Consider the following 23,883-nt stretch of genomic DNA (forward strand, 5'->3'; position numbering starts at 1 on the left):
AGACCAGTTAGGAGGCTGCTTTGACCCAGGCTAGAGAGATGGTAGTTGGACTTAGAGTCTCTAGAAAATAAGCTTCTTGAAGGTAGCGATCACTCTCTGTTTCATTCACTGCCGTATTCCCAGCACCCAGATCAATTCCTGGCACCTATTAGATACTCAGCAAATGTTTGTTTAATGAATGAGTGACATAGTGGTTAGAAATGGAGGAAATAAACTGGTGGAAAAGATTGTTAGGGGCATGATGAAGGACTAGCTACTGAGTATGAGGGAGAGAACTGTCAGGCCAAGTCCAAGGTTTCTGGTTTGTGTTACTATATGGATAAAGGAGTATCGACATTTCCTGTAACAGGAAGTGGCAGAAGAATCTATGTTTTGTGCGTTTCTGGTTCTCTCTGTTAAACTAAGAGTCAGGACTTCCTCCTCTTTGTCTCTCTTGGGAGGCCCCACTCAAGGCTGGCTTCTGGCTGTCCTCTCCTCTGTTGGTGTACACCTGAGGAGAGGGGGTCTGCAGGCCAGAACAGAGGAACGCTTGGCTCACGGAAGTCTTGTCAAGGATTTGAAGAAGCCTATATTCTCATTGATTCAAATAGATGTGAGGTCAGTGGAATGGCTAGGAATATTGTGGGTCAGGATGAGAATGAAAGATAAATGGTCTTTCTCAACATGTTCTAAGTAGCCTTAATAACAAGAGGCTTATTATTAAGAAGTTAAAACTTCTGCCCTGTTCTTGCCTCCAAAACTTATTCCAGTGGCTATAAATAAAGATTATGAGGGGCTTCCCTGGTGGCGCAGTGGTTGAGAGTCTGCCTGCCGAGGCAGGGGACGCGGGTTCATGCCCCGGTCCGGGAGGATCCCACATGCCGCGGAGCGGCTGGGCCCGCGAGCCACGGCCGCTGAGCCTGCGCGTCTGGAGCCTGTGCTCCGCAACGGGAGAGGCCACAACAGTGAGAGGCCCGCGTACCGCAAAAAAAAAAAAAAAAAAGTTATCAATTTGCTACTCCTAGTAAGAAGTCACACAATAGGTTTTAAAGAAAAATTTAACAATGCATCTCAAACCTAAATGAAGTTTCTACTCCAAGGGTAGTTTTCACATAATCTGCATACAGCAGTGCAAACAAATTCTGACCTTTACTTTAATTCGCAATTTCACTATTTTAGCAATTACTCAGGGTTGGTGTCTTTGTTTCCTGGCAGTATTGACATTTTGGGCCAGATAATTTCTTGTTGGGGACTGTCTAGTGCATCGAAGGCTGTTTAGCAGCATCCCTGGCCTCTACCCCCTAGTAGTAATATTTTCCCCCGGTTGTGACAACCAGAAATGTCTCCAGACATTTGGTAGCTGTTCCCTGTGGGAGCCAAATATCCCCCCTCCCCCAGTTGAGAAATGCTGCTTTAGATCCATTTCTCAGTATGACTGAGGACTCTGGGCCCCTCAGAGGTGAGTGGTTTGCTTAACATCATAGGGAATTGGTAGAGCTGGGCAGGAATCCAGGTCTTCTGAGCCCTCAGTCCGGGATTGTGTCCATGCTGCCGCTGCTTTCTAAGATTTCAGTAGCATCGTGCCTTCAATCCCATTTAATATTTCAGTCTTCAGGTTCTTAAGTGAGAATGTCTTAAGTGAAAATGTTATTCTATCAAATCAAAGCTTCTTGCTGAATTTTAGAGTTTTCAGTGAAAAAGAATATTAATAAATAAAATCCCAGGATTGCCATTGGGCAGATCATTTATCTTCTCTGAATCTCACTTTTCTCTAGGTGATTCATCTCCAAATGGTAACAGTTTATCGGGATTGGGTCCTGATAACCATTGACCTCTATCTTGTATTTCGTCCACCTGCTTTCATTGACCAAGCTACCTGATCCATCACATTGTGTAGTAGTAGGTTTGGATGCTTACCTTGGATGAATAGATGGTTAGCAGGGTTTGTGATGATGGCAACGTGGAGACATTAAGCTCCTCTGGGACATCGCTGATGGTTGGAATTCTGTACTCATCTGGACCTCGAGAGCACAGGACACCTTCTGGGGAGTATTTCACCTCTTCAGTGGTATAAAGGCCCATTCCCTGAATAAATAAACCTTCAACCTGAAGGGGGGAAAATGTCAAGCTCTGTGATATCGTGTGCTTTGTAGAAGGCCTTTACCTACCCCACAGTGGCTCTCAGGAAGCAGCACCCATCTTGGTGGGCCAGCACCTACTTGCCGAATATCAGTGGCCGGATTTTGACTGCAACATGCATCCATGATGATGTCTGTTCTGATTTTCTGCCAAAGTTAAAATTACCTGACCATGAGAACTTGAATTAAAAATACTATTTTAAGGTTTCTTAAATGGTCCCAATTTATTCCAGGACTCGGGCTGGTTAATTAGCACTGCATTGAACCCCATCAACATTAGAGGTGACGAGACATCTGCTAAGCTCTTCAAATTTAGTGCTAGGACTGTCAATGACCTCAGAAGGTCTTCTGCATTTGTGGTTTTGATTCCTCTCAGGTGACTCCAAAGTCCACGGCATGTTGGTGTGTTTGAGCGTCTCTTATTAAATAATGGAGCCTGACTGTTCATCTGATTCTCAGCCTTGATTCGTTCTAATATAATCATGAGCTCATCTAGTCCTCATAATGGTTCACTGTAGGTGGTATTATTGCCTTTTTATTGAGGAAATCATGTAGTCACAGCAGCTTGTATGAATTTGGGGATTTGCAAGATCTTGGGTGTATTAAGGGCGAATGTTGAGACCAATTTACTTCCTTCCCTGAGAAAAATCACACTAATCTGGCCCTTCTGTTGTGTCACTGGGCGTGTGCATGCAGGCTGTGAAGGAGCCACAGAAAGCCGTATATGGCTGTGGTCTATCTCAGGAATATCTCTGGGCTTTCCTTCTCGACCACGTCCAGTGTTTGTTCCAACATCATCATTCACTGTTTAGGCCCAATACCTGGGCTCCTACTTTCTAGCCCTTTGAATGGGAAATTCTCTTTTGATTCAACCATTGGCCTCTCAGACAACCTACTATGGGCACTGAGACCAACCTTCGTCCATTCTCAACCTGGATAGGGCAGGAGATTAGACACACCCCAGAGTGAGTTTTCAACTTATTTCCATCTTGAAACCTGGTGTATTTTGCATTATAGGTATTGGAAAATGGGAAAAGATGGCTGTGCACTAGCTGAACCTTCAGATGGTTTAGTTCACCAACCACAAATAGCCATCAGCAAGAAGGCCTGTCATTTTATTTCTCTGATTCCTCTTTAAAATCAGTTTTGCCTCTTCAAAGAATGAACTATTTCAAGGGACCAAAGTGATACTGAAATGACTGAACCTTAAGCTATAATAAGGAAGGCACAGGGAAGACCAAATCTTAACTTTTCTGGCACCCCAAATTCTGGAAGATCTCCATGAGGTTCATTTCTTCAGGGATTTCTACCAAGACCCTCAGGTGGAATTGCCAGATAAAATAAGTATGTCCCATATAGTGCATGGAGCATGTTTATACCAGAAAATTGTTTGTTGTTTATCTGGAATTCAAATTTAACTGGGAGTCCTATATTTTTATTTGCTAAATCTGGCAACACCTCCTTTAAGGTGGAGGATCAGACAACTAGTTGATTTCTAAAAACAGCTTCCCACCTAGTGTAGAGCCTCAAATGGGTTACAGGGGTGCCAAGATACAGACACAGGCTTTCGGAGGTCCTGGGGCAGGACACCCAGGCTGGTCACCTGCCAACATGGCTTCCTTGTTTGCAGCAGTGTGCTGTGCAAATATGATCATTGTCTATGTGTGCCAGGATGTGAAAAACATCCAGAAACACAAGTTTTACAATAATCATGTGAGTAATCTGTGATCCTAATTTCATGAGTTTACTTCTTCACAATGATCTAGAATGAAAATGGGGACATAATATTAATGTGCCCTAAGGATAAAATTGAGTGGAATGTGAGGGCAGCTGCTCTCCAGACATCCCTTCATTTATTGTATTTTTATCTTATTTATGTAATATTTAAGCAGTGGGCAAGTTAACCAACAATGGGGCAATAAAAGACATTTTGATAAAATTTATAGGTCAGTATTTGCAAAGTCCTTCCCATTTTTACATGGACTGACCATTTCTATTTTGGGGCAAGGTGGTTCAAGATGATGTTAGAATAATTAGTGTATGGAATTTAGATGTGTCATCGGTACATCCTGTAAATTTCCTATACTTTGGATTGTACTATATTCTATTTAAGGTTTCTGTAATCTCTCTGTTTCTAGAATGGTACCTGGGGTTTATCCTTTATGGTGGAAGTTATTAGTTTTTGGTTAAATATGACTCCCTGTCTCCAATAAGGGTGTTTTTTGGATGCTCAATTAAATAGTAAACACAAAAATTATTTTAATTTCCTGCCCTCCCCTCTCCCCCAGTCTATTTCTTTAGGACCAGTAGTACCTTTCGGTTAATTGACTTTGGGGGAATATCACATTGCTATGTGCTTTCAAAACTTTTACTCAAGACAATTTACTAAATTACCTAGTCAGATAGATAACTTGACCTTCCTTTAGGAATAGACCCTTTTTTGAAAAAAAAAAAAAAAAAACTTTGGAAAGTAATTCTATCTGCAATGGAATAAAATATTTAATGCATTTTAGGCTGTCGTGAGCAATTCCTTCTGTACTTCTTTTTGAGTGGAAATTCAGGATAAAGCTGAATTTCTAGACATTCCCATGGAATTGAAAGAATCTTGTCCTTATTGTACAAGTATTACATAATGAAATTGGGTTATTAGTGTAAACATAATTTTGTTGTTGTTTTTACTTGCTAAGAGGAAAGTTGTCAAATAACTTACCTTGTGAGCTCCTGTCAGGCAGTCACTTTCAATCTTGGAACAGGTTACTCCATAGACATAGTAGGAAAAAGGGTCTCCTTTTCCTTTCTCCCGGTCCATGAGGGCCTTGTAGCCCCTGATGGAAGAAATAAAGCCCTTTAGCTTGGGAGGGGGGGGTGCAAACAATGTTGATTTGTTTTAAATTTACCAAAGTTTTAATGACAGCATTTTATTTGATTGATGTTCATTGTGACTGCTTTTAAGTTACCCATATTTACAGTCTAGCTACTTACAGCAACACTAACATTTGCCTCCTTTTTTTTTTTTTTTTTTTTTTTTGCGGTACGTGGGCCTCTCACTGTTGTGGCCTCTTCCGTTGCGGAGCACAGGCTCCGGACGTGCAGGCCCAGTGGCCATGGCTCATGGGCCCAGCCGCTCTGCGGCATGTGGGATCTTCCTGGACCAGGGCATGAACCCGTGTCCCCTGCATTGGCAGGTGGACTCTCAACCACTGCGCCACCAGGGAAGCCCTGCTTCCATTTTTAAAGAGGATATGCTTTGTGCTGCAGTTAGGATGCCAAAAAGAGAGAAGCCAACAAACTGTTTCGGTCCAGACCTCACAGGGTGTCTGCACCTTGAGGGTTTAAGGTTTGACTTTTAGATCTGCACGTTGAAAACCTCAATTGATTTTTATTAGGGTTCCCAGAGGGACCCCCTAGACTGCGCTAACCAAACTCATAGGGGACTGGTGGTAATTCAGGACTGGTGAGAAAGGGCCGGTAATTCGATGTGTTTATTAATGGAAGATGGACCCAGCTAGAGGGTTGATTTGCCCTCTTCTTGGATTACTGAACTCAGGAATTTGGAACTTATTACGTACAGGGCACTGGGCTGGCCCTTACCTCCTTTCTTCATGAGGATTTTCTATACTCATGTGTGTGTGTGTGTGTGTGTGTGTGTGTGTGTGTGTGTGGTTTGTTGGCTTGTTTCATTTGATTGTAAAACTAATGTCATACGCTTCCTGCGTTTGACAATCAGCTCCCCTCTTTGTGCTTCATTTAATTAACGTGCATCTACTGAGGACCTCTCACTGCCAGGCACTGCACCCAGGATGCCTGGTGATGACCGTCCTATCCATTCTATCCATCCCTCCATCTCTTTTGCTTTGTTACCAACAATAGAACCCATTCTAATATTTTTTTCTCCTCTGCTGATACACTAACAATTTCCTTCTGACTGAGTTCAGAAGTCTAAATTAAGCATCCTATCCATCTTTCTTGCCCAGCAAGGAGCTTCAAAATAGAAAAGTTTTATGGTAAATGGAGGGAGATGTGTAAAATTGAATTGCAACTTATTTCTAATGATATTACTACTCATAGTAAAGAATAGTAAATAACGATTAGACATTGTAAGTCATGTTTATTTATTTTTTTACCAAATAGGGGTATTTTTATTATTTAATATTTTTTGGACATAGCTCAAAGACCTATTCAAAGTCATGGAATTTGGGGCCTAGAAGGAACCTTAAGGATCACATAATAAAAACTTATTTTATGGGCTTCCCTGGTGGTGCAGTGGTTAAGAATCTGCCTGCCAATGCAGGGGACAAGGGTTCGAGCCCTGGTCCCGGAAGATCCCACATGCCGTGGAGCAACTAAGCCCGTGCGCCACAACTACTGAAGCCCGTGAGCCACAACTACTGAAGCCCACGCGCCTAGAGCCTGTGCTCTGCAACAAGAGAAGCCACCGTAATAAGAAGCTTGCACACCGGAATGAAGAGTAGCACCCCCTCGTTGCAACTAGAGAAAGCCTGCGCCCAGCAACAAAGACCAAACACAGCCAAAAATAATAAATAAATAAAAATAAAATTTATTAAAAAAAAAAAACAACTTATTTTACAACTGAAGGAACTGAGGCCCAGAGTGATTTGATGGCCTCATAATTTCTTAGCCAAGTCAAGGCATTATTGTAATTTTTACCTGGAGTATCCAGTGGCTGAAAGACTGATTATTTGTTCAAAAGCAGTTTCTATGTGCAGAATGGGCATATTTAGTCAGAATAAAATAAACATACCATCTGATAGGTGAGAAGGAAAATATTCTGTTATCAGAATTGACATCTGACAATTGTTACTGGTGCTTTGTAACCAATAATAGAACCCATCCTAATATTTCTTTCTCCTCAGCTAGTGCACTAACAATTTCCTTCTGATTGAATTCAGAAATCTAAATTAAGCAAGTACAGTAGAATCTTGCTGCACATCTGTGGTGTAGGGGCTTAGTTCACTAGATATTTGGAGCTTCATTTCTAAGTGTTAGAACTCTGGTAAGTGTGTGTGCAAGTGTGAGATAATTGTTCTAATGAAATAAGATATAGGACATTGTAAAGTTGGATTAAACAAGTCTTTTCCCTTGAGATATATTCAGTAGCAATTAGGCTTTTTAGTTTTCTTCCTCCCTCCCCAAATATCACATTTTTATGGCTTAGGAAGGCTCAGTCTTTTCTTATTTAAGAAAGAAAAGAGGTGGGCTTCCCTGGTGGCGCAGTGGTTGAGAGTCCGCCTGCCGATGCAGGGAACACGGGTTCGTGCCCCAGTCCGGGAAGATCCCACATGCTGCGGAGCGGCTGGGCCCGTGAGCCATGGCCGCTGAGCCTGCGCGTCCGGAGCCTGTGCTCCACAACGGGAGAGGCCACAACAGTGAGAGGCCCGCGAACCGCAAAAAAAAAAAAAAGAAAAAGAAAAGAGGTAAGGCCTCTGGTAATTCTTCACGCACTTCTGTTCCTCCTCTCAGCGATGCAGTTCCCTGTGCTCTCTCTCCACTCATACCTGGGATACATCATGGAGCAGTTGTATCACCTGGTGATCCTGCCCTTTCACAGAAATCCACTCCTAGGTCTGACTCTACGTGGTGCGTGTGCGCACTACCACAGCTCTTTCAGCACAGGTTTGGATTGCTTTCTCATTTGTAGTAACAGACAGAGTGGAACACTTACCCAGTCTTTGCAGGTACCTTCTGGAGTTTTCTTAATGATGGGCTCAAGGTGTTTCAGAAGAATCTGACAAGCATTCTTGAAGGAGTAAAGAAGTGAATCCTCATTAGAGAAGAGCGTGGTGGTTAGGATTTGAAAGAATATTGGTTGACAATTGATCAGGTCAGTGAATGCTTTTGGGGTGCCTGATACTGACACATTGGGAATGCAGAGACGATACCAACACAGCCCCTGATCATGAGGAGAGTATCAGTTATAGAGGGTGTTTTCCCTTCCTCACTCACTTCCTGTGAAACTATGGGCTCAGCTGAATTTCTACTCTCAGATCCCCTTTCTAAGAATATTCATGTTCTTAATTCCTTCTCTTTTTTTTCTACATTTTGGATTTATACCTTCTTTCGTATTTTCCAGCCATTAAGATCTATGGAACAAAACATCCTATTTTCATTCAAATTTGTGCTCTTTAGTCTGTAACAGTGACATGCCAGTATCCCTCTGGGTCTGAAATATTGTTCAGTCTTTTGTCTGTTCATCCATCTGTCATCAAACTACTGCAGTGAAGGCCTTGGCTTTGAGTGTGAAGTGAGAAAATAATTAAATTTGTTTCTGTGATAACCTAGACCCACAGAGTTTATGATCCATGATATAGAAGCCCCAAACCCTAGAAGATGGATTAATGCCTAGTTTGGGCTGACAACTTCCATACACACAGAGCAGTTCCTATTTTGTGTTTGATTCTACCTAAAATTGGATCTCATGAATTTGAGGTTTCCCACCTTGTTCTGAGCAAAAACAGTCTGTTTTTTGAGCCCCTAGGAGGCGTCTCCACAAAGATAAGATGGATTTGAAAGTGGTTTCTCTTGGTAGCCTAAGTGCAGTGTCCTGGGAGTGAGGCTATATGCCTCCTCAGAATGTCCCAGTGGAAAAAGTGGACAGTTTATAACAGAAACATGACAAATAGATATTACTTCAAAAGTACATGAAGTCAGATCTTTGAATTAGGAATATGAAGTCATGGTTCTATTCTGAACTAGTGAAAATTTAGCAGTCTTTTTTTACATTAGTTAGAAAAATAAGTACAAAGAAAAAGGATGAGTAGTCTGGTGGAACTCTACTAATGCAGACACTTTAATTGCACCATATCTACCTGGCTGGGGTTCTGTCTGCCTACCTGCCTGCAAGAACTTGTTTGTATCAAGGGAAACTTGCACAGGTCTGCATTACTTGATACCCAGATTCCTTTGTTCTGTGTCTCCCAGGGACACAGAAAATTTGTAAACCAAAATCCATTCTCCCCTTCTTCCATAGTAGCTGGGCCATGGTTTCCCACTGCTCTACATTTCCCCAACCTCCCCTGTTGCTGGACATGGCCTGAGACTGGTTCTGCTAATGGATGATGAGGGGAAGTGACTTGCATCCCTCCCAAGTCTGGCCTCCATGTTCTTTCCCTTCAGATCACCCAAGTGATGATGCTTAGGGCAACCTTGAAAGCCACGTGTTGAAGATGAAGGAATTGCCATCACACTCTGGGTGCTCGAATGACCGAATATTCCCTCTGGATTGTGTGCAAGAAAGAACTTTTGTTGTGTTGGAGCCATTTTATTCTGGGTCTGTTTGTCACCTCAGTTTAGCTTACTCCAACTAACACCTTCTCCTGGCATTTTGGTGATCCCAAGCCTATGTTCAGTGACACAGATAACTTCTCTGAATCCAACCACTGTGACTATATCCAGCTAAGAAAACCAGAGATGTGGAGAAAGCACCCAGGGAAAGACAGACAGGAGGAAGCACCTGTACGCCTCTGCCATTGACATCTGAGCCAATGGATGCTGCTGTAGCAATTGTATTAGGTTCCATGGCTGTACTTGTTTCACAGATGTGCATGTATGACATGGGTATTTTTAATTCACGGCTGGCCACTTAGGAGAAAAAGAAATAATTTCAAGTCTAGTAAGGACTTCTGTGAAGACTTGAGTCATTATTTTTCTTAATTAAAAAATTACTATTTTTAGTACATCCACAATATCCTTTAAAGCCTAGAATAATGTGTCTTTTAAGAATTAAAACCACTTTTTAGTAGGGCCTCGTGCTAATTTTTAAAGTGTTTTCTTGGTAATATCCCACAGCAGTTCTTCTATTCAAATTTAGTGCATTTAGGATATTAAGGATTTCCTTTTTTCTAAAGTTTACATGTGTAGAGAATAGGCCAAGTTGAGATTATTCAGATTTACTTAGTGGCAGTGGCAGGAAGAGAGGCAGAGAGTAGATTGACTGACTCAGTTTGGTCTTAAGTGTGTTGGTATTGGTTATCAGATGAACTTGGAAGGACCCTGGGGGCCTGTCTTCTTTCTTGCCCTCATTCCCACCTTAATTTTAGCTTCCTCCCTCTTTTCTTCTATTTGTTCCCACTTGCTTATACTCCTCTAGTATGTGCTATTCACTTTTTCGTTTTCTGTGCTTTTCCTTCCATTTCTCTAGCAGACACATGTGGAAATTAAGATATTTAATCAAGAAAAAATGAAAAAGAAAGAAAGGGAGGGAAGGAAGGAAAAGAAAAAAGCACTGTTTTGGCCGATACTGTGTTTTAGTTTTTGCAAAAACACTTTCTCTAGATGTCTGCAGGTATGTACCTGTTCATACTTGCCAATCTTCAGACTAATACTGTTCAGTGATTAAGTTTCTCCAGAAAGATGCAAAATGAGAGAAAAAAAGGACAATTTGATGAATTCTTGGTGATGAAAATCCAAAAGGAATTTATTGGTCCACATCACTGGGAAGGATGGAGGAGCTAGTATCACATATATCTGTATCTAGGGGCTTTGTGGTCTCATCTGGATTCTCCCACAGCCTCTCATATTTGCTTTTCTTTCTACCATGGCCACGTCATTTTCAACGGTAGACAGGTTTCATCATGGCACAGAATTGCCTCTGACAGCCACTGGCCTATAGCATAGTAGCTAAACTACCACAAGGGAAAAATAGTTCCTTTCTCCTAACATCTACACATCAGTTCCAGGAAAGGACATTGATTGGCCTTGCTTGGCCCTGTTTCTTCTTCCTCGACCAATCCCTGCAGCCAGCAGGGTTTAGGAACTATGATTGGTCAGACCAGGGTCCTGTGCCTATATATCTGTGGCAGGCATTGGGGCCAGGAGGGGGATGAGGTTAAAAGGTACCAGAATTGAGGAGTCTTTCAGAACTATATGGAATGTGGGAGGGGTATTCCAAAGGAGCTAAGGGACTGGATAGTCAAAAGCTGCAGATGTGCACTATAACAACCTAGTAAATTAGTCATAAAGTTACATTTATTCAATTTAAAGCATTATTCTTTTTTTTTATTCTGGGATTATATCTTCCTACTTTGGGTATATGTGTGTGTGTTAAGATATCCTTTAAAAATTATAGGATGATGACAGTTGATGAAATACTTGTCCTTGCTTCTCAAAACAATCCATTAGCCACCTGACGTTATTGTCCAAACTTTAAAATTATACATACTGGTCTCAAAATAGAAAAGTTGAGAAACGCCTACTCTAGGTAAGCCTGCACGGTGTACCCACCACAGTGCTCTGGGGGCACATCAATGGTGTTTTCACTAAGAACCATCTCTGTCCATAAACCTGGGCCAAGCTCCAGGAGTATCTGCACATGTGTAGGATTTCCACCACCTCAGCCATTCTATTTCATATGTAAGAAGTTTTTCAACTAAATAGTCAAGATCTTAGGGTTTGCATACAGGGAGTCATCATTGACTCTAAAATTAGTGCCAAATGTCTGTCATGTCAACAATGTATAGAGAGATGAATTTTATTTCTCTCACCCGTAGCATTTTGGTGTAAATACCTTGTCCCAGTTCGTTGACATCATGTGTGACCGATACGGACCCATCGGTGTAGATATGAACTCTTTGAAAGTCATTCCTCTGCTTAAATCCTCTGGCTGACCACTCAACCAGCTCCTTAAACATTTGTAAGTGCGTGCACAGGTTATGTGCCAACCTGTGCTCAGCTCGACATGTAAAGACGAGTAAGACGTGGTTCTTCCTCAAATAGCTCACAGCATAATGGGGGGACAGGCTGGAGAGCAAGTCATTGCTGTGTGGAATGTTCTGTGAGATAATGGATGTGGCGGAAGGGGCTCTGGGAGAACAGATCCAGCTGCTTCTAGGGAGCCTGGGAAGCGTTCCCCCAAATTACAACTGAATGGAATCATGGAGGGAAGAAGGGGTCACCACTGGGCAAGGTGGGTGAAAACTCCCCATTGTGTGTAAGGGAAAGCCCGGCTCCTTACCACAGTACGGGCCCTTTGGGATTTGGTCTCTTGAACTTTCCCAGATTCATCCCTGTCTTTTCCCTCCTTGCTTCCAAGTCTGGCCTGACAGCTGCTCCTTCCTGACCTGTACTCTTGCTGATGCCGTTCTCTCTTCCTGGCCTGCTCCCCAGCCTTCAGACCCATACCCCAAGTCTCTATTCTGTGAAAATTTCCTTGAATGCTTCTCATTCCCCTCTGGGAAGGATCAATGACTCCTTCCTCTGCACTTCCTCTTACAGGGGTGTACTGGGTTGAATAGTGTCCCCTCCCACACCTCAAATTCATGTCCACCTAGAACCTCAGAATGTAACTTTATTTGGAAATGGAGTCTTTGCAGGTGTAATTAGTTAAGATGAGGTCATCGTGGATTAGGGTGGGCCCACTAGGACATTGGCTAGTGTCCTTATAAGAAGGTCACGCGAAGATGGAGGCCACCATAAGCTGGAAGAGGCAAGGAAGTATTCTTCCCAGGAGACTTCAGAAGGAACATGGCCTTGCTGACACCTGTAGTTTGAACTTCTAGCCTCCAGAACTGTGAGAGAATAAATCTGTTGATTTAAGCCACCAAGCTTGTGGTACTTTGTTACAGCAGCCATAGGAAACAGATACTGGGGTGACAGGCTCTCCTGTGAGTCTCTCAGAGGAGGGGCCCTGGTCTTGTTCATCTCTGAGTCCTGCAGAGAACTTTGAGCAGGTCTGAATCACAGAGACACTAAATACATGTTTGTTGAATTGGACAAATGGAAATGTGGTATTTTTCTTTCCAGGAAGAGGAGGAGGAATTGGGACTTTATTCGTGTCTGGAGATGCCCGGAAGCCCAGGGTGGCTTGGAGGCGCTCCGGGGCATCAAGGCTTGTAGGCGCTAATAATAGTATTTATTCACCGTGGGCCTTTGACTCCCTCTGAGGAGAGTACTTCTCAAACCTAATTGAGAGAGTAGGTGTTCCAGCTTTGTGAGTCATCGGCTGACCTGGAATAACACACTTCAACTCCCAGCCAGATGATTCTTGGGTGTGTCAATTTAGAACGCTGTGGGGAAGCTGGAGGCCTTTCAAATGGAGACAAAGTCAGCGCTGGATTTAAAGATTCGTTTCTTTTGTAGCAAGATGAGAAGCTGTCTCCCATGGATGATGGTAGAGAGTAGGCTATGGTTTAGGTGAAAGGTGGCCATGCAAGTGAGGGGAGATGTGGTATAATAAAAAGTAAATATGTGGGGCTTCTCTGGTGGCGCAGTGGTTGAGAGTCCGCCTGCCGAGGTAGGAGACACGGGTTCGTGCCCCGGTCCGGGAAGATCCCACATGCCGCGGAGCGGCTGGGCCCGTGAGCCATGGCCGCTGAGCCTGCGCGTCCGGAGCCTGTGCTCTGCAACGGGAGAGGCCACAACAGTGAGAGGCCCGCGTACCGCAACACACACACACACACACACACACACAAAGAAAGTAAATATGTGGCACAGGGATATATTATACAATATGGGGAATATAGCCAATATTTTATAGTAACTATAAATGGATTATAACCTTTAAAATTGTGAATCACTACATTGTATACCTGTAACTATAATATTGTGCAGCAACCATACATCAATAAAAAAAAAATAAAAACCAAAGAAGATGTGGTCTTTGGCCCTGGTTCTTGGCACAGAACTCCCAAAACTCTTGGAATTTACTGTCTTCTGTAAGCTAATGGGATGGTTCATGGAGGGAGCCTAGATAACTTCAGGATGGGTGCTCATTGCTAGAACAACAAAGTACATGGTCAGAGGGTGCCCTATCTCCCAGTCTCCAGGGAGGGGAGAGCAGTTCAGTCACCAATGGTCAATAATGTAATCAACGGCACCTACGTAATGAAGTCCATTATCAACCCCCCCCCCCCCCCGCCCCAAGTGACAAGGTTCTGGGAGCTTCTGGGTTGGTGAATACGTCCACAAGCTGGAGGCAGCATGCCTGGGTGAAGAGGGCATTGGAAGCTCGACTCCCCTTCCCGAATCCCTTGCCCTGTGCATCTCTCCCATTTGGCTATCCTTGGGTTGTAGCCTTTGTAATAAACTAGTCATAATCATAGTAAAGTGCTTTCCTGAGTTCTGTGAGTTGTTCTGTGGCATTATCAAACCTGAGGGTGGCTAGTGGAAACCCCTGAATTTGTATTTGTCTGGGCAGAAGTGTAGGTAGTATGGCTACCCTGTTTGCACTGGCATCTGAAGTGGGGACCATCCTGTAGGACTCAGTCCTTGATCTGTGGGTTCTGCGCCAACTCTGGGTAGTTAGTCCCGGAACTGAATTGTTGGACACCCAGTTGGTGTTGGGGAATTGGTGGAGGACAGACAGCACTTGGTGTCAGAGAGAAAAACCACACTGGCAGCTATCCAGGATCTCTTATACCCCGGCTGTTGATTCAGTCCAGACTTGTAGACGTGACGGTTAACCTCCTTGTGTCTCTTTATAAAATGGGCACTCTGTACCCAAACAGGAATGTGATCCAGGAGTCCAGGGAGTCCTACCCACCAGAGGAGCCACAGCCCTGAGAGATGTGTCTGAGATCTCCTGTGGAGGGGCTTAGGGCTGCCCTGGATAGCACACAGCATTCCAGGAACGCTGCCAACTCCTACATTCAGCATCTCATTGAATCCTCATCAGTCCTAGGAGAAAGGGTTATTATTCTCCTTTTATAATTGGGGAAGCTGAGGCTCGGAGAGCTTGAATAACCTGCTGAATATCACACAGCTAATAAGTGGCAGGTCCATCTGGCTCCAGTTGATTAGGGATTTGGGGCAATGCTTTATTCCCTAAGAGGGATTCCCTTTGACAGGGCAGCCTTTGTGTTGTGTGTGTATGTGTGTGTGCTGGCTGCCAGTAGCTGAGTGTAAGTGGAAGAATGCTTTCAATGATACGCACAAGGGAGATCTAATGCGCTTTCAGATTTGGATTTTAGATTTAGATCTAGATCTAATGCATGTAAGATTTTCCAGTTGCTGAGTTTCTGCTTTTGGTGGACAGCAACGGGGAGGCAGCAGCCTCTCCCAGTTTTCTAACATCCTTCCTGTATATGACCCATTGGGATTGCTGGGAAACTCATCTGTACCAGTCTTTGTGCTGTTCAAAGGTCCCATCCCTATGCCGCCCTTCCTCCTCCCTTCTGGATGAGCCTCTGAATGACTTGACTCTTCTTTCACACATCTACCTGGGAGGATTTTCGGACCCTCCCACCCCCATTCCACCCCTGCAGAATTGACACAGATTCCTAGGAGAGGTGGCTAGGAGAACAGCCAGCCTGTCAACGGCAAGATGGAATGACTTCTCTGCCTCAGACTTAGAGGCACGGAAGAGTGCTGCAGGGTCTGGGGCACAGAGCAGGAGAAGCCCATTCTTGCCCAAGCCGTGAGACCTCCAAGCTCAGAAAGCATGGCACCATGGTCCTCGTGGGCTCCTGTCCCCTTTTGGAACAGCGGGGGTTCAGCAGGGGTCAACACTCCATCATGGCAGTTTTGCTTCTGTGGATCTCATGCTTGCTGATGCCGTTTTCTGCCATTGAGGTGTTTTTCTACTGCGCTGTGTTGAAAGTGCTTGCAGATGGGGGACTGCTCAGGAGGGTTCTGTACACTTCTCCCAGGTGCTGGGGGAGGGGCCCAGTACCCTGGGAGATGTGACACTCTTCCCACATCGGAGAGCCAGAGTGTGTCTGAACGAGGGTTACTTCCCACACATACAAGACTTACCTGATGATATCTTGTTGCAGCAAATCCGACTTAAAACTTCATGGGGATCATAGCAATGCCTCTCTTCTTCCAGTAATTCTTCTTATTGAATTCTTCTTATTGCATTCTTCTGTTGTGAAAGGAAGACTTTTCCAGACATTCATTCCAACATCTTATCAGGGTTTCAGGGTTGAATGCCTGTTTGTAGATGGTTTTATCAACTGTTCTGTACATGTTTTTCTCCCTAATCTGAAGTGTGTGGGAAATTGAGTCAATAGTTATGATAAGACAGAAAATGATTGCAAAACAGAGACTTGTAAAGCCTCCCCACTAAAGCATAAACTTCAGTGGGGAGAAGACAGGGTCTTTCTTCTTTTTCTTTGAACAGCATGTGTTTTTGCAGAAATAGTGGGGAGCGGTATTTCTCCTATCTTCTTCAATGCACCAATCGGGGTCTCTCCCTCCTGGAAGTGGAAGATAGAGGTAGTAACTGATTTTTGAAGGGCAGTGGGATGGAGGGGCTGAAGGGGGTAGATTTTCCTTTTTTTCCTACAAGGTTCAGAGAGGGGAGCAGTGTTGTTAGACAGGATATGAAAGCAAGGATTTATTGTCATAACTGAAGACTTGTTTTGCTAGAGAGGAAGAGCACTGCAGCTAGTGACAAATAGCAGATCTTCTCTAAGCCTTCCAATTGCCTTTGGAATGTGTGGTCAAATCTTTTTAGAAATGTATTTAAATATAGGTGTGTCATGTCCTAGAAATTTGCAACATCTGACAAAGAAGAAGGGGATCCCACTGAGATATGCTCAGGGTTTTTCATCATCCCCAACCACTGTGATGACAATAAAGGAATTATGATTATCCGCAGTTACACTGGCATACTACTACCTAGTTTATGAAACCAAATATTAACAAATTCATTTAATTCTTGCGGAAACTCTGTGAGGTGAGTCATATTGTCCTCATCTTGTAGATAAAGAAACCGAGCCACAAAGAGGCTGCCTCTCATTGTTCAAGGGTTCCACTGGCCCAGATTACCTTTCCATTCCCCGTGCTATTATTCTTCAAGGCCTACCCCAGTGCCATCTTCTCCAGAAATTTCTGCTTGACTCCCCTCCCCCAAGCCAATGGGATGTTTTTCTCCTTTGTACCCATAGAACACTTTATGTGACTTCTCTTAGGATAACTACCATCTTCCTTGTTCAATATTTAGGTGTTCCCCTGTGTGTAGGAAGTACCTCAACATTCACAATTCACAGACCTGGTGGTTCTCCCTGTTGAATTTAAGGACAAATGGGTTCAAAGACGTAGAGAGTCTTTGCTGGAGCAGAGGGTCTATACTGGGGAAACAGGGGATAGAAGTGGAAAAAGCAGGCTGGGATTTGCTTGGCATGTGTGAGGAGTAGAAGAGTGTTATCAACAATGATCTCAGTTGCCAGTGGCTGCCTCTCTTTGGTCTGGCATGTCGTACATACTGTGTACCTTCTAGGATCTTGCACAAGATAATATTTTTGGAGGGCATTCTTTTGGCAATACCTCTCAAAAGTTTTCAAGTGCACCAGCAATTCCACTTCTGTAAGTTTATCCTACAGATATGCACAATAGAGCAAAGATACAACCTTGGTACCTCTGTACCAATACCATTTTAATAGCAAAAAATGGGTAACAACCTGAATGTGTAGCAATAGTGGAGTGGCTAAATAAATTATGGTACATTCATGTTACACAGAAGTATTCAGTCATGAAAATGAATGAAGTAGATCATTTTATTGACATGGGAAGCTGGCCATGGCATATTAAGTAGAAAAAGTAGGTGCAGAATTATGTGTTTATTATGGTCTCATTTTGGTAAATAAGCACATCTGTGCACATTTGCATCATATGTCAGCATTTATGTAATTGTGTATGAATACAGATGGGTGGGTAAACATAGAGAAAGGGCTAGAACAATAAACATGGAACTGTTAACAATGGTTACCCTCAACCAATATGGACGCGGGATGAAAGGATGTTCACTTTTTACTTTAATAACTTCAGTATGGTTTGAATTTTAAAAAGAGTAATTCCTTTCGTACAAATTAAAAAAAGAAAGAAAAAGAGAAATCGTTGCATAAGGAAGGAGACCGATAGGCGGAGGTGAGTTCTTTTAGGTAACCCCTAATTTATCTTGAATTCTGAGCCAGGGCTAATTTGTATGGTTCTTCTGGGGTGTTTCCTTGAGTAGCTGGTTTCACACCTCATCTGACTCTTCAGCAACCTTGGTTATGACTTCGATTACAATCTTACCTCTTCTGGCGGAAGGCCACATTTGGCTGCCACAGCTGTGATGCAAGATTCTGTTACCAGGGTTCCTTGTGGGAAGCCAAATCTGCGAAAGGCCACGTCAGATGGTAAATTTGTCAGGCACGCATGGCCCTGGAACCTGAGGTTGGGGATTTTATATATGCATTTTTCAGCTTCAGTATAAGAAATTCTACTACCTAAAGTAAAAGGAAATATTCACATAATACTGGACATTTTTTTTCTCTCCTCTAAAGGTCAAATACAGAGTTGAACCTTTTGTGGAACTAGGTAAGTACTTGAAGAAAGTGCTCCACAAAGACTCATAGAAATTCTAGGGCTTCCCTGGTGGCACAGTGGTTAAGAATCCACCTGCCAATGCAGGAGACACGGGTTCGAGCCCTGGTCCGGGAAGATCCCACATGCCACACAGCAACTAAGCCCATGTGCCACAACTACTGAGCCTGTGCTCTAGAGCCTGCGAGCCACAACTACTGAGCCCGTGTGCCACAACTACTGAAGCCTGCGTGCCTAGAGCCCATGCTCCATGACAAGAGAAGCCACCACAATGAGAAGCCCACGCACCACAATGAAGAGTAGTCCCCGCTCGCCACAACTAGAGAAAGCCTGCACACAGCAACGAGGACCCAATGCAGCCAAAATAAATAAATAAATAAAAAAGAAAAATTCTGCATTCTGTTCACAAAGCAGGATGGTGCTGGTTTCTGATGCACATACCTGCTCCGAGTCATCCAGTGTGCACCCTCCATTAATGAAGCACTCAATGTCTAGAGCTTTGATTCGCCTGTTGTTCATGAATCCCACCTGTCACCAAATGATGGACATTTTACAATATGTTTCGAATTTAATGCTAAGCTTGAGCCGCAGCCCAGCTCCTCCATGGGCAGGACTGAAGACAGACCACCCCCGTTTGCTCTGTGGTAGACCACGTCTGGACATTCTCTTGTTTTTCAGTGCTTGGCTGACAAAGACCTCCTCTGACCTGAATTTTGCTGAGCCCTTTCCTTTCAACGTGTAATTTTCTGGCTTCACAGTCAGTATGGAATTCTAAAGTTCTTGCTTGTCTCCCAGCATATAATTGCTACCCTCTTCTTCCTGGTTCTTGGAAGATTTTCCTTCACTTTTTACTGGTTTTCCTTCTAATTTAGTCTGTGGTTTTCCCCCTTGTGGAAAAGTCTCTGGGATTCCAGAGTGCATTGGAATGAATCACAGTGCATCTTTTTACAGGAAAGCCTCTGGGGTCGGGGAACGGACATGGGAATGACTGCTCTCATCTAACTGAGCTAGTGAAGCACTTTGTCACTGATGAAGCATGGAACAAATGTGAGCTCGTGTTGCTGTTAGTACCGGACAGCTTGCATTTTTCTCAAGTTGCCACTCCCTTCCCGCCCACCTGGATCATTTTGTCTGCACAGCCCAGGTTGAAAAGAAAAATTCCCACTCCCTAGTGTAGTTCTACTAAAAAAGAATTGGCCTTGGTCCCTTTGCCTTTCTGAAATCAGGGATAAATACATTGATGGAACCATTTACCTATTTGGTTATCATCTACTCCAAGGGAACTGCTGGATAGTAAATCAGAGAAGTTACGAAATGGAGCAAAATGTACAAATTTAGAATTTATGGTAATTCCAAAATTCTTTTTATTTTTAAAATTTTTTTAATCTCCTCTCAATTGCCTTTCACCAAAACCTCCACTATTCTTTTTTTTTTTTTTTACATCTTTATTGGAGTATAATTGCAATACAATGGTGTGTTAGTTTCTGCTTCATAACAAAGTGAATCAGTTATACATATACATATGTTTCCATATCTCTTCCCTCTTGCGTCTCCCTCCCTCCCACCCTCCCTATCCCACCCCTCTATGTGGTCACAAAGCACCGAGCTGATCTCCCTGTGCTATGCGGCTGCTTCCCACTAGCTATCTACCTTACGTTTGGTAGTGTATATATGTCCATGCCTCTCTCTCACTTTGTCACAGCCTACCCTTCCCACTCCCCATATCCTCAAGTCCATTCTCTTGTAGGTCTGTGTCTTTATTCCTGTCTTACCCCAGGTTCTTCATGACATTTTTTTCCTTAAATTCCATATATATGTGTTAGCATATGGTATTTGTCTTTCTCTTTCTGACTTACTTCACTCTGTATGACAGACTCTAGGTCTATCCACCTCATTGCAAATAGCTCAATTTCGTTTCTTTTTATGGCTGAGTAATATTCCATTGTATATATGTGCCACATCTTCTTTATCCATTCATCCGATGATGGACACTTAGGTTGTTTTCATCTCTGGGCTATTGTAAATAGAGCTGCAATGAACATTTTGGTACATGACTCTTTTTGAATTATGGTTTTCTCAGGGTATATGCCCAGTAGTGAGATTGCTGGGTCATATGGTAGTTCTATTTGTAGTTTTTTAAGGAACCTCCATACTGTTCTCCATAGTGGCTGTACCAATTCACATTCCCACCAGCAGTGCAAGAGTGTTCCCTTTTCTCCACACCCTCTCCAGCATTCATTGTTTCTAGATTTTTTGATGATGGCCATTCTGACTGGTGTGAGATGATATCTCATTGTAGTTTTGATTTGCATTTCTCTCATGATTAATGATGTTGAGTATTCTTTCATGTGTTTGTTGGCAGTCTGTATATCTTCTTTGGAGAACTGTCTATTTAGGTCTTCTGCCCATTTTTGGATTGGGTTGTTTGTTTTTTTGTTATTGAGCTGCATGAGCTGCTTGTAAATTTTGGAGATGAATCCTTTGTCAGTTGCTTCATTTGCAAATATTTTCTCCCATTCTGAGGGTTGTCTTTTGGTCTTGTTTATGTTTTTCTTTGCTGTGCAAAAGGTTTTAAGTTTCATTAGGTCCCATTTGTTTATTTTTGTTTTTATTTCCATTTCTGTAGGAGGTGGGTCAAAAAGGATCTTGCTGTGATTTATGTCATAGAGTGTTCTGCCTATGTCTTCCTCTAAGAGTTTGATAGTTTCTGGCCTTACATTTAGGTCTTTAATCCATTTTGAGCTTATTTTTGTGTATAGTGTTAGGGAGTCATCTAATCTCATACTTTTACATGTACTTGTCCAGTTTTCCCAGCATCACTTATTAAAGAGGCTGTCCTTTCTTCACTGTACATTCCTGCCTCCTTTATCAAAGATAAGGTTACCATATGGGCGTGGGTTTATCTCTGGGCTTTCTATCCTGTTCCATTGATCTATCTTTCTGTTTTTGTGCCAGTACCATACTGTCTTGATTACTGTAGCTTTGTAGTATAGTCTGAAGTCAGGGAACCTGATTCCACCAGCTCCGTTTTTCGTTCTCAAGATTGCTCTGGCTATTCGGGGTCTTTTGTGTTTCCATACAAATTGTGAAATTTTTTGTTCTAGTTCTGTGAAAAATGCCAGTGGTAGTTTGATAGGGATTGCATTGAATCTGTAGATTGCTTTGGGTAGTAGAGTCATTTTCACAATGTTGATTCTTCCAATCCAAGAACATGGTATATCTCTCCATCTATTTGTATCGTCTTTAATTTCTTTCATCAGTGTCTTATAATTTTCTGCATACAGGTCTGTTGTCTCCTTAGGTAGGTTTATTCCTAGGTATTTTATTCTTTTTGTTGCAATGGGAGTGTTTCCTTAATTTCTCTTTTAGATTTTTCATCATTAGTGTATAGGAATGCCAGAGATTTCTGTGCATTAATTTTGTGTCCTGCTACTTTACCAAATTCATTGGTTAGCTCTAGTAGTTTTCTGGTAGCATCTTTAGGATTCTCTATGTATAGTATCATATCATCTGCAAACAGTGACAGCTTTAATTCTTCTTTTCCGATTTGGATTCCTTTTATTTCCTTTTCTTCTCTGATTGCTGTGGCTAAAACTTCCAAAACTATGTTGAATAAGAATGGTGAGAGTGGGCAACCTTGTCTTGTTCCTGATCTTAGTGGAAATGCTTCAGTTTTTCACCATTGAGGACGATGTTGGCTGTGGGTTTGTCATATATGGCCTTTATTATGTTGAGGAAAGTTCCTCTATGCCTACTTTCTGCAGGGTTTTTATCATAAATGGGTGTTGAATTTTGTTGAAAGCTTTTCTCTGCATCTATTGAGATGATCATATGATTTTTCTCCTTCAATTTGTTAATATGGTGTATCATGTTGATTGATTTGCGAATATTGAAGAATCCCTGCATTCCTGGAATAAACCCCACTCAATCATGGTGTGTGATCCGTTTAATGTGCTGTTGGATTCTGTTTGCTAGTATTTTGTTGAGGATTTTTTGCATCTGTGTTCATCAGTGATATTGGCCTGTAGTTTTCTTTCTTTGTGACATCCTTGTCCGGTTTTGGTATCAAGGTGATGGTGGCCTCGTAGAATGAGTTTGGGAGTGTTCCTTCGTCTGCTATATTTTGGAAGAGTTTGAGAAGGATAGGTGTTAGCTCTTCTCTAAATGTTTGATAGAATTCGCCTGTGAAGCCATCTGGTCCTGGGCTTTTGTTTGTTGGAAGATATATATATATATTTTTTCGCAGTACGCGGGCCTCCCACCGCTGTGGCCTCTCCCGTTGCAGAGCACAGGCTCCGGACGCGCAGACTCAGCAGCCACGGCCCACGGGCCCAGCCACTCTGCGGCACGTGGGATCCTCCCAGACCGGGGCACAAAGCCGTGTCCCCTGCATCAGCAGGCGGACTCTCAACCACTGTGCCACCAGGGAAGCCCTGTTGGAAGATTTTTAATCACAGTTTCAATTTCAGTGCTTGTGATTGGTCTGTTCATATTTTCTATTTCTTCCTGATTCAGTCTTGGCAGGTTGTGTTTTTCTAAGAATTTGTCCATTTCTTGCAGGTTGTCCATTTTATTGGCATAGAGTTGCTTGTAGTAATCTCTCATGATCTTTTGTATTTCGGTAGTGTCAGTTGTTACTTCTCCTTTTTCATTTCTATTGATTTGAGTCTTCTCCCTTTTTTTCTTGATGAGTCTGGCTAATGGTTTATCAATTTTGTTTATCTTCTCAAAGAATCAGGTTTTAGTTTTATTGATCTTTGCTATCGTTTCCTTCATTTCTTTTTCATTTATTTCTGATCTGATTATTATGATTTCTTTCCTTCTGCTAACTTTGGGGTTTTTTTGTTCTTTCTCTAATTGCTTTAGGTGCAAGGTTAGGTTGTTTATTTGAGATGTTTCCTGTTTCTTAAGGTAGGATTGTATTGCTATAAACTTCCTCTTAGAACTGCTCTTGCTGCATCCCATAGGTTTTGGGTCGTCGTGTCTCCATTGTCATTTGTTTCTAGGTATTTTTTCATTTCCTCTTTGATATCTTCAGTGATCACTTCGTTATTAAGTAGTGTATTGTTTAGCCTCCATGTGTTTATAGTTTTTACAGATCTTTTCCTGTAATTGATATCTAGTCTCATAGCATTGTGGTCGGAAAAGATACTTGATACAATTTCAATTTTCTTAAATTTACCAAGGCTTGATTTGTGACCCAAGATATGATCTATCCTGGAGAATGTTCCATGAGCACTTGAGAAAAATGTGTATTCTGTTGTTTTTGGATGGAATTTTCTATAAATATCAATTAAGTCCATCTTGTTTAATGTATCATTGAAAACTTGTGTTTCCTTATTTATTTTCATTTTGGATGATCTGTCCATTGGTGAAAGTGGGGTGTTAAAGTCCCCTACTATGAATGTGTTATTGTCGATTTACCCTTTTATGGCTGTTAGTATTTGCCTTATGTATTGAGGTGCTCCTATGTTGGGTGCATAAATATTTACAATTGTTGTAT

General features: G+C 42.5%; 1 protein-coding gene across 1 annotated transcript in view; it reads right to left on the minus strand.

Annotated features, from left to right (window-relative positions):
- LOC115852843 (aldehyde oxidase 2-like) overlaps positions 1-23,883 on the minus strand; it is an 83,428-nt gene that overhangs the window by 9,514 nt on the left and 50,031 nt on the right. The window contains 11 exon segments of the mRNA XM_030856077.3: positions 1,897-2,085; positions 2,199-2,264; positions 4,828-4,942; positions 6,786-6,834; positions 7,797-7,875; positions 9,589-9,719; positions 11,620-11,700; positions 15,812-16,052; positions 18,090-18,245; positions 18,248-18,283; positions 18,822-18,908. Coding sequence (XP_030711937.3) covers positions 1,897-2,085; positions 2,199-2,264; positions 4,828-4,942; positions 6,786-6,834; positions 7,797-7,875; positions 9,589-9,719; positions 11,620-11,700; positions 15,812-16,052; positions 18,090-18,245; positions 18,248-18,283; positions 18,822-18,908 — 1,230 coding nt within the window.

This window comes from Globicephala melas, chromosome 7 (genome assembly GCF_963455315.2).
Source record: "Globicephala melas chromosome 7, mGloMel1.2, whole genome shotgun sequence".
NCBI lineage: Eukaryota > Metazoa > Chordata > Mammalia > Artiodactyla > Delphinidae > Globicephala > Globicephala melas.